The following is a 12,125-nucleotide window of genomic DNA, read 5'->3' as shown; positions in this document are numbered from 1 at the left end:
TAGTTTAGAGTTTATAGTCACAATAGAAATTATTATATTATTTAAAAATTTGTTTTAAATTTCCATGTGTTTAATACAGTTTGCATCGATAAAATTGCAATTATTCCTGTGGTTTGATGTGTTTAGAATTCGAGATCTGATATTTATTCTGTTTTTTTTTTTCCTGTTAAGATTTATTCATAAAATATATCTCATCGGTTAAATAATGGAACTCACATGAACAAATATGCACGATAACAATTCAACAATAAAGAAAAGAAATAAGTGTTAGTACAATATGTAAACAACAAACTGGTGAAATTCATTCCACATTGAATGCAATTCTCATAATTCGAAAATGATCCCCAGAGCTTCTTCTAGATGATTGCCTTTCCGTTGAATAATCTGTGTTTATCGATTAATATTTAAAAAAATAAGCTATTTTATAATTAGGGCTATGATAACAGCATATTCTTTTCATTGTTTTGACTCTCGAGTATATATCCGACACAGACACAATTAATCAACCGAGAACCACATCACTCTACATAAAAAACATATAAGATATTAATGGATATATACCTGAGAATCAAAACAAGGAAAAAGAATATGCTGTTGTCATAAGCCTATTTATAACTTTTGCACATATATAATGGAGAGAACATTAAAATAGAAATGAGATTTTTATAAACTTGAATGTAAGTAGATGGAGTGGAAACTGACCGGATCCGATCTGCAAGCCATGTTTGATATTTATAGTTTAGAAATTACCAACCCCTAACGAAATCTAGCGATAGCGTTTTGTATTTTCATGTACGATATCAGGGCTATTATCAAATGTCTCTCGTGCTAAAAATATGAATTATCATAATGTTTACTAATTGAAATATGATAAAATGAAACAACATTAATTAACAGACCATGTGAAAACGAATTGCTATGCGGGGGAGGGGATATTATGTATAATAAATATTCGATAGATTTGTTTCGAAATCTGATCTGAGATACTTCATGGATATATGACGAATTAGTTTTACATGTATAGTGATAAAATATATCGTGGATTTAGAAAATCTATTTGACATACTAGTTTGGCATTTTTTTCTCGCTTGAAATTAGAAAATATATTAAAACTTAAATAATGATGGTTCTAGGAACCTCCTACATTATCCAGGATGATGAAAATTGTGCATAGAAATGTGAAGCTGAAACCTGTTCCTTGATTTTTGTTTATTGGCTTTTGTATAAATCTAATGAAATATCATGTTATAAATACAGGACACAAAAATGTAATGTATTTAATAAAAATTAGCAAAATTATCTAAGAAATATACATGGTCCCTTTTTTGTATAAAACTTTATAAATATCCATCTAGCAAGCAAGATTTAATATATGCGAATCAGTAAATTTAATTTATAAAAATATAGATAAAATATGTGTTAGGGTCTATTTGTTATAAAAAAACAATTGCAATTAAATTTAAAAAATAAAAACATAACAAAGTGTGTTAGATTTTGAAGGTGAAGCACGTATAGAAAAAAACTGAATTACTTCTTAGTATAGAGAGTGAGCATAAAGTCCACGGACTTAAAAAAATGATGATTAAACATATTTATCATTTAAAATATCTTTGAATATGTCAAACATTTGGCTAAAGTTTTTATCTTTTCGTTTTTCTGTTAGTATATTTACAAAAAACATTAATTATAATGTCTAAAATGATCCAGCGAAGCCATCAGTCAGGTCCGTCGCATGGGGAAGTCAACTCTGAGATTATTAAGGTCTTAAAAGTTTAAAAATCGACCGTGTACCATGTTGTAAATAGATTTAAGGAACTTAGTACATCTGAAGATCGTCCTAGGAGTGCACTGCTCGAATAAAGAAAATGGTTAAGGCTGTCCGAGAGAAGGTGAGGAGAAGCCCAAAGAGATCCATCAGACAAATGGCTAAATACCTGAATGTGAGCTACGGTTTAATGAGAACCATCTTAAAAAATGATCTTCGGTCCTCTCCCTACAAGATGAGAAAAAGCAGAAGAGACTTGAAAGAGCACCGATTCTTCTTAGAGAACTGAAAGTAGGCACGACAGTGCAAAAGGTAATTTTTTTCAGACGAAGAACTGTTTACGACTGAAGCTCAATTCAATAAACAGAGCGATAAAATTCATGCAAAGTCTTCAGCAGACATTAAAGATTCTGTAAGAATAGTTTACTACCATCAAAAAACCGTATTCTGTCATGGTGTAGACCGCCATCTCCAAAACTTGGAAGTCTCCCCTGATTTTCGTGGAACAGGAAGTTAAAATCAATTCAGACTGCTAAATCAACGAAATTTTGGTTCCAGTTCTTGGAGAGATGAAAAAACACTTCAAAGATCAGTCTTTTACCTTTCAACAAGATGGTGCGCCATCACACGTAAAGAACATTTCAGGAATGGTACTTACATCAACTTCCAAGATTCTGGAGTAAGGAAATGTGGCATCCCTCATTGCCTGATTCGAATACCATGGACTTTTGTGTGTAGCCGTTGTTAGAAGCAAAGGCCTTTTCCGTTGCTCACCCTGGTATCGATGCTCTGAAGCAACCACTACAGCGGGAATGGGCAAGAATTCCCCAGGTTGACTTACGTGCATCAGTCGAAAACTTGTGTCAGAGAATCGAGAAAGTTATGCAAGTTAACATTGCAAATTATTTGTTGTCATTTATTTTCAGTCTTGTCAGCTGTCATTGTAATATCATTTAAATGAATTGTATTCATTTTTTATTAATAAATAGTTTATAAGTTGGTTCACGGATTTTCTGCTCACACTGTATACGAATAAAAATGCATATATATGTATATATATACGAGCTTAAAGTAATTTGCTTGAAGCATTGTTTTGTGTCTATATAAAGTTAAGTTATAGAGGACAATACAATGCAGAAGTGTAAAGGACCGACACAAATCAAGACATATAACGGTGGAATGAATTGTGCACCTTATTATTAATATGTGATATTTCAAGAATGTTTCCCTTCGTCAGATATGTGTTTAACTTAAATTGAAATGTGCATATGAAAGCCGTTGTTAGCAAAAGCTATTCAGAAAAAAATTCAAATAGATTTCAAATCAAGCTAATTTAAAAAAGATTTGTTACATATATTTATTAAGGATTTTTTTAAATTTCAAATTTACTTCTCAGCTTTACTAAATCAATTGGTTTATTTTATCTAGTCAAAGGGAGACAACTTTGCGGAGACAAGTTTTTTCCTGTTCAACTTAACTATTTTAATAAAGTACACATTTATTGGGATCTAAGTATTTATTTAAGGGTTTGAATTATTAATTTTTATTTTCTTGTTCTTCTTTCGCTGTATAAAGGAACAATTCGAGTCGGTGATTAATTTTAGAGTGCAATTTTGCTATCAACATGGATTCGTGTATCTCAAGAGTGCAGAGATTTCTTTGCGTGGTCAGAATATCTTATTTGATTTGTTGGCGTTCTTGCATGTGTGGATGTGTTTATGAAAGTAAGACGTGCGTGTTTGTATATCTTCCTTGATTCTAATATGTAGGGGCTCACGATTCTGTTGATGTAAAATTTGTTGTATGTAGTGCACTGTATACGATATGTAATATAATATACGGTGGCATATGCTAGTAGTGTTATTAAGGCAGTTTACTAGGGTGGAGGGTGTATTGTTGTAATTGGTGTTGCATGTTGTTAATTGTTATCACAGTGATTGCCCAGTGTGTATTAACTAAATATCGAGACTCTGTTTAAGTATAACTTTGTAGATAACCGTGGTGATCTTGTTGTTGAAGTACAACAACTTCAGGAAGCAAGTGTCCGAAAGAGCGTCAGTATTCGTGGTTTCCCGAAGTATTCGATGATCGTTGTGAGATATCGATTAATTTCCAATACGTATTGGAATTTCATGCTGAGAGTGGTTTTGTCAACCTCTTTTCCGGATTTATTACGAATGTGGCTGTCTTTCTGGACTATTTTTGCCTTAAGAAGAAACCCGATCTATGTATGAATATGTCTCTACAGGCGGGCTTCCTGTCGAATTTAGTGGTTATGTCCTATTCTTTGTAGATGCTATGTCTGAAATTCAGAATTGCCAAGGATCCAGAAGTGCCGGGTATTCAATTGTGAATTCTTTGTAGTGGTCCTTGTCAATTGTGACAAAGATTGTGTTGGCTGTAGGTGGTGTCGAACTGCAGTCTCTTTTTAATTTTTGCCAATAATTATTCTATCCATATTAGAAAAAAGAATAGAGAGTACATATAGGAAAGCGATACGCTCTAAAAATATTTATTTGAAATAATATTTGTATATAAAAATTTGTAACATTTTGTTCAATGAAAACATTGAAAAATTTAAAATTCTATGGATTTCTAAATTTCCCGCGCAAAATTTCCAGAACGTCGTAAACCATCTTTGATAGTAAGTATTTTTCTAGCCCAAAATTTGCTGTGAGATGAAAACGAATAGAAATTATTGCCAAATAAAATATTCGTAGCATCTAAAATAAATGAAAATGTAGTTAATTGCTGAAGCATTTTTGTCAGCCGACCTTTGATGATGTAGCATGCCGGTTAAGCAAGGCAGCAAGAACAGCTCTTTTCTTTCTTCAAACAAGAAAAAGTATTGTTTATAAATATACATAAACCGAAAGAAGTATCATTTTTCGATCTGAACCCGCACCAGGATTGAAATCTTGAAAGTTTCTCATATCTTTTTCTTATGATGTTTTTTCGTGTTACAATCAATATATATATAAATTTACTAAAATATTGCATTATATATATTATGCATTGTATATATATAATAATTAGTAAAACTTCATAATAATAATAATAATAATAATAATAATAATAATAATAATAATAATAATAATAATAATAATAATAATAATATGAAAACTTTATAAACGGCACAAAAGAAGATATTAAAGTACATGAATAAACGATCCAGAAAATTTAATTTTCATGCACAGTGACCTGCAACGATTGCATAATGCTGACCGACATTATATAATAAGGCAGAAAACGACTCATGGATGATGCGATAATAAAAACATGGGAAAGTATGGAACAAAAAATATAAACAAAATAAATGCACCATCAAGGTGAACAACTGAAAAATGGGAAGAGAAAATAAATTAAAAGTGTAAGTTTAAATTTATAATCAAATTTATTGTTCCGTGGAATTTCAAAGAATACTATTCTTCTGTCTTCTGATGAGAAGAATAACAAGAATATGATTCTTGGAAAGTCCGCGGAATAAGGACTTTGTAAATTGTTCTTGGAGTATTTAGTCGAACAATAAATTTGATTGTAAATTTCAACTTACAATTTTAATTTTGTTCTCTTTTAATAAACTCTATTGTGTATTGACCTTTTTATTTGGTTGGATTAAAATATCTATATATAAATACTGGTATTTATATTAGATTGAAGTTTACCATTGCTTATATCAGGTAAGCACTGCATTTTTTATTTCATTATTTTATATATATATATATATATATATATATATATATATATATCTTGATAAAATTGTTTAGCTACTCGATAGAAAATTGTAGTAAAATTCGTGCACCAATTTTAAGATAAACTGAGGATTTCAGTTTCAATACTTATTTACACAGCAAAGTATGAAATGACCGTAGCAATAAATATTAGCAATAAATATTCGCAATAAATATTAGCAATAAATATTAGCAACGGAGAATACGAAAATATGGCTAATATATATTTTTATCCTAATTAATTGTAATCAATGTATTTGGTGAATATCTGAAGCGATCGGTCATTAATGATTTATCTGGCATTTAAAAATCCAATTCGGGTTACTATTTTATTATCTTAACTTTTGTTTCTCAGAAAAGAAATCCTGAAAACATCATGCTTATACCATAATCCGTTCTCATAGAAACATTTACATAAAAATAATTTCAATCGATTTAATTTTTTCAATTTGATCCGATAGTCCTTAAGTAAGAGCATCCTCTAGATATACACTGTAACTTTTTTGGATAATCGGTTATATTCGATAACCAAAGGTAATTGATACGTTTATTACAAATACAAAGATTGAAGATGCCATCCGTGATATTTTGAACAAGTTATGAATAAAATAAAAATAATTAGGAAGTGACTTATCATATGAACACACAAATTACTCAAATACCTCCATTTTTGGCATACAAAAATATTTTTAATATAAGATCCTCAAAAAATAAAGTAAATTTGTATAATGGAGTTACAAAAAATGAGAAATATGTTTTCGTGTGGAACGTTGCCAGATAAACTTCTTAATCCAACCAAGACTGGAGTAATTATATAATTGCGTAATGATATTTGTATAGTTGTTTCCGTCTGTTACGAATGCCATAAACATGACGAATTCACACCAGAATCGAAAATTCACTTAGTTTAATTATTTTCATAAGTTAAAGAGTTACAATGGCGTCAAATTTCTACTTCTATTGTTAGTTTCTGGATACATATTGCAACAACTATTATCTTGTGTATTTCTGGCACAATTGCATAACGTAAAATTACATAAAAAGATATTCTGCAACGTTTAGTGTATCGGTCAGGTAATTTCAAATCACCATGTTTCCATTTTAATAACTGCAGCATTTTTATGAAATACGAGTTATTTGACTTTGAAAGAAAAAGTTCAAATCGCATAATAAACATTCACTGTTAATTTAACAATTATTGAACCATCACAAAAATTTATAACAAGATGTTATTTAAAATACAAAAACATTTTTACAAAATATTGAGAACTATTTTTGATAAGCTCTCTCCAGTTTAGACGACGAAATTATTTCAACTTAGACTAAAGAAATAATAAATAAATTGAGGAGCAGAACTATCACAAGTTAAAATGATTTTTTTCATATAAAAACTGTTTTTATAAGAACAGTTTTTATTAAAAAATCATTTTGCGTCAATCAAGTGCTAAAAGGTAGTCATATATTTGACATTTTATCAAAGTTTGTTGATACGGTGACTGATTATCCATTGATCCTACATAAGAAGAATATCCTCATATATAATATTTTGATTGCAGAAATTCCCATCTGGACCAAAGTACTGTAGGTTTACAACAACAGATGTCACATGCAAATTTATTGTGTCTAGACTTACGTAACTTTAGAACGACAGTTTAGACATATTTAGTCGTTAAACAAAATTTTACATTTCATCTTAGGAGCAACATCATCATAATCACAACCATCTTTAGAGGAAGTAGTTTCTATTTTTCCCTCTAAATATCAAGTCCTCCTACCGCCTCTAGTCAATATCGTTTGCATGCTAAACGAATACTAATGTTCACATATGGCGTCACAATGATACCTACTTTTGCCCTCTGTCTGAATTGCTGCGTTCATTTTCTTACATTTTACGGCGTCAACAATATCTACACCAGTTTGTATTTTCTCTCTCTCTCTTCCTCCCTCCCTATCTCTCTCTATATTCTTTTCAACTCTTTCTATCTCGCTCACACTTTCTCGCTCGCTTTTTACATTTCTTATGCCGGAGAAAAAACATTTCACGGCGATGCCGAAGAAAAAACAACAAATATTTATTTCCTCTCGCTCATTCGTGTTGTACATTTCTTTTTATGCCGAAAAAACCCCGAAAATTTTATAGCGTCAACGTTATCTAAAACGGTTTCTATTTCCTCGATCGCTCGTTCGCTTTGTACATTTCTGTTTACGTCGAAAAAAAACATACATTTTACGGCGTCAATACAACAATTTTATTTCCCCTCTCTCCCTCGCGCTCGCTCGCTCTCTCTCTTTTGATCTCTCTCTCTTTTGATCTCTCTTGCTCGCTTTTTACATTTCTTTTTATGCCGAAAAAACCCCAAACATTTCACGGCGTCAACGTTATCTACAAGTTTTTATTTCCTCGCTCTCTCTCTCTCTCTCTTCCTCTCTCTCTGTCGCTTTTTACATTTCTTTACATGGCAAAAAAAAAACAAAACAAACATTTCACAGCGTCAACACTACCCATAACAGTTTTTAAAAATTTTTTTCCCTCTCTCTCTCTCTTCTATCTCGCACTCGCTTCTTTACATTTCTTCTTATGCCGAAAAACTCATTTTACGGCGTCAACTTTATCTACAACAGTTTTTATTTTCCTGCCTCTCTCCCTTTCTGTATATACTCTTCCTAACTCTCCTTATCTCTCTCAAACACTCTCTCGCTCGCTCACTCCGCTTATTATATGAGACGAGGATAACAGTCCGCAAATAAATAAATAAATAAATAAATATACAACTATTTTATTTATTAATTAACATACGAATATTTTTCTATAAGGAAAAAACAGTTGTCACACTAATTCTTTCTTAATAAAAAACAATGAATTTTGTATTTTTGGGGGGATTTCCATTTGCACAAACTGAGCCACAGCAACGCGTGGCCGGGTACGGCATTTAATAATAATTATAAGTAATATAGATTATCCGCCCTTCATTATACGACTCATAAATTTATAGATTTTAATTTTTCTAGATAGCATGCTCTTATTAAAAAATTAAATCCCATGTTTCATAATATCAAATAATTTTATATTATTATTATTATTATTATTATTATTATTATTATTATTATTATTATTATTATTATTATAACAACAACAACAACAACAACATATTTTTGTTTTGTTTTAATAAAAATTTACATAATTTTCTCATATGATAGAATCTATAAAAACTTATCAGCATAGCATAGCATCAGCATAGCATTACATATGAAAATTCAATATCTGCGTCTGGTTAGTGAATAATGGAAATCTATAATTTGGGTTATTTACATGAAAAGGAATTTCAATCAATTTTATCGATTACATATTCTATCCGAACCAATAATTTTAATTAGACAAACCTTTAGAAACGTTTTAGAGTACTGTTTAAAATCATTTTACTTTAAATAATAAGCAATTGAACATTTAGTCATTAGTCATCTTCTTATTCTGCGAATATTTAATTTATTTTTGTATTAAAAATAATTCTCTGGATCAAAAATTTCCGATTATTATTATTATTATTATTATTATTATTATTATTATTATTATTATTATTATTATTAAGCGTAAAAATTCAGAACTTGTGATTCTTCGACCACGAAAGGCCATCAAAGTTTAATTGAAGTTGTAAAACCAAACTGTGAGTCTAGTTACTAAAAGAGCGTTATTATTGTAAAAAACATACAAGGTATAAAGAAAGCAAAATGAAAATGGAATAGAACAAGGAAAATTACGGAGATTCTTGGATGGAGATTTAGTATCTATTATTTGTTTATGTGCCATGTGTTGTCAAACTACGGATGCGAATACACAAGCAGTTGATCTTTGAATGAACCTACCCTTTTCTTGGCTCTGGCTTTGTTGGATCCAAGGGCTGATACGGATACCGTCTCCTCAGCACCCTTGTAGTGTGCGAAAAGTAAAGAAAATCATATTGATAATAGACAATATAGTATAATGATTCATACGTTTTTCAGGTCACCTTGATCTATAATACGGGAAGGCAATCATGTTTAGCGCGAATGTTACTTACTGGAAAGAGTGAACTGCAATTATTTATTTTGTTGGTATAAGATATGATTTTACCTCACATGTCTGTATTTAGTAGAAGTCTCAAACATAACTATTATAAGAACGAATGGCAGATGAAATGAATGGTAAGTACAAACACAGATTTATTTACAGTAGTTAACATATGAAAACCATAAGCGTACCATTATACACAACATTATTGAGCTTAGTTTTTACTCTTGTCAAGCCACGATAGAGATATCTATTCTTCATTCAACCGAACGCTAAGTACAAGACGTCCGATATCACTGAATTCTATGTTGCTTTCTAACACTTTTGCTGACAACAAAGGGAAACAATTTGCTGGTGACATGGCACCAGTGATTATTTTCCTTGCAATCTTATTATAACGTAGGGTTTGTTTTTAGGAAAAAAATCAGCCAAACGAATTCATAAAGACGATAACTTTTGTGTATGAATGAGATTAAAAAAAGAACTTATATATAGTTTTAAAATTAGACATATTAATTTTTTTAAGCTGAATTTATTTTAATTTTACATTTTTGTCGATTTCACTGACTTATTTTACTTGTTTTACATCATAGAACTAAAAACAATGAACTTCATGCGAATAAAATTTCCATGCTAAATTATGAAATGAGAAGACGTTTTGGAGTTTGTATAGCAAATGAAATAATTCTGGTTTAAAGAAAACGAATTATCTTTCTCAACAGTAATTGTTCCATTTCCTAATAAGTATAAATACTTATCTTTACTCGTATAAATAAATTGTTGATGTGTTTTCTTAATAAGTTTATTTCCATGCTAGAAGTAATAACACGTGTATAGTTTAATATCGAAATCTGTGAAAGGTGGACCAGTGTTCAATTTTTAAAAAATTAATGATGAATCTGTTACGGTCATTAACAAAAGTGTTTCCTTGTAACAGCAATCCTAGGTATAGGTGGAAATGCCTTCTCAATTATTAAATCATTTCTCTCTCATAGGTTCATAAGAGTAGTGGTTGATGGGCAGAAATCAGTATTAATACTGGAGTCCCTCAGGGGTCCATCTTGGGCCTAACTCTCTTCCTGATCTACATCAATGATCTCCCAAATCGTCTCCTAAGATCATTTTTAGACATTTATGCTGATGATACTGCCATATATGGCAACACATCAGAGACCTAAATTATCGTTCTCTCTGATTCTCTCACCTCTGATCCTGAGCACGTGTTGCTATGGGAAAAGAGGTGGCTGGTTAATTTTAATGCATCTAAAACCCAGCTTTTATCTTTACATCATCAACGCTCTGATCCCCATCTAGCATCAATTGAAATGAATGGCCATTGTCTTGAAGAGGCTCCACGTTTGACAAGCTTCTGGGTCTGACCTTTCCTCCTGATCTGAAAAGAAACACGTACATCAAATCCGTTGCCAAGGTCGCTGGAACAAATTGTGGGATTCTCTACTGCTCCAATAGATATCTCACTGCTGATGCAATTCTCTACCTATAAAAAACCAGGTGCGCTAAAGAATGGAATAATGTTGCCACATCTGGGCAGTAGCTGCTAGAAATACTTTATATCCTGCCTTGACAGAGTTCAAAATAGACTTCTTCTGTGCAACCTCTTTCCCACAGAAGAGACTTTACGAGCTTATGTCTGCTTTATTATTATTTTCATGGCAAGTGCTCGTCTGAGCTCCCTCTATGGTCTTTCCTAGCTAAACTTTCACTAAAAACACTCGTCTAGTTGAAACCACTATTAATAATATCCCCCACTATTTATCTGTGCATAAACCTAAACGTATATTCCATGAACAAAGTTTCTTTCTTAGAACTGCACGCCTGTGGAACTGTTTCCCGTTTTTCTGCTTTCCAGCTGACTACAATTTGGTTGTCTTCAAGTCCAACGTAAACAAGTTCTTGATGAGCCGTCCCTTAAGTAATCCAATTGACCATATTTTCACTACTAATGATTACTATGATATTGACCCTTACTCTCGAGTGGCCTCCGGGCCTTAATAAGTGGTGACTCCTATGTAAAAAAAAATCCTAGGCGGTAAGGTTTTTTGCAAAGAACGGAATTAGAATGCATTTTTTGTCAAGAAAATGACGGAAGGCATAAAATTAATATTAGCTAGGCTGAAAAAATATCGACTCCGTTAGATACATCGCTATTAAATAGCATGGGAAATTCGAGCATTTTTTTTTTCGTTTTGATTACTTCTGTTCGCATCCAAAGAGCATATTGCTATTGAAACATAGGGAGCTACTGTGAAATGGAGTAACCTGGGTGGGAAGTTTGGTAGCAAGATCTTTATCAACATCACGTGTATATTTCTGGATGTTTTATAGTCAAGGAAACAGGAAACTGAGAGGGAATTCCAAAAAGCAAGCGGTACGAAAAAAGAAGGGACCTCTACAATGAAGAGATTTTGCTGTTGGTCGGGCAAGTCTTATTTACGTCGAGCGGGTACAAGTGTAGTAGTGAATCGAAGTAATCGTGAAAAACACAGGCATGCAACACTGCGATGACGCGACAAGGACTTGAAAGGCAGTGCGAATCTATTAGGTTAAAATTCGTTTTTTCTTG

General features: G+C 31.6%; 1 protein-coding gene across 3 annotated transcripts in view; it reads right to left on the bottom strand.

Moving 5' to 3' along the window:
• LOC145283812 (uncharacterized) overlaps nucleotides 1-12,125 on the bottom strand; it is a 225,560-nt gene that overhangs the window by 23,817 nt on the left and 189,618 nt on the right. For 2 of the 3 annotated variants that reach the window (XM_080132899.1, XM_080132900.1), the window contains exon 4: nucleotides 9,358-9,420. The exons of the other annotated variant lie outside the window; for it this stretch is intronic. In XM_080132899.1, coding sequence (XP_079989025.1) covers nucleotides 9,358-9,420 — 63 coding nt within the window. The remainder of the gene's footprint in view (nucleotides 1-9,357; nucleotides 9,421-12,125) is intronic. 3 annotated transcript variants of the gene reach the window in all.

The sequence above is a fragment of the Euprymna scolopes genome, chromosome 8 (assembly GCF_053919585.1).
Source record: "Euprymna scolopes isolate OS-2025 chromosome 8, ASM5391958v1, whole genome shotgun sequence".
NCBI classification, from domain to species: Eukaryota; Metazoa; Mollusca; class Cephalopoda; order Sepiida; family Sepiolidae; genus Euprymna; species Euprymna scolopes.
The sequence above is the reverse complement of the archived record's forward strand: the minus strand, read 5'-3'. Positions and strand labels throughout refer to the sequence as shown.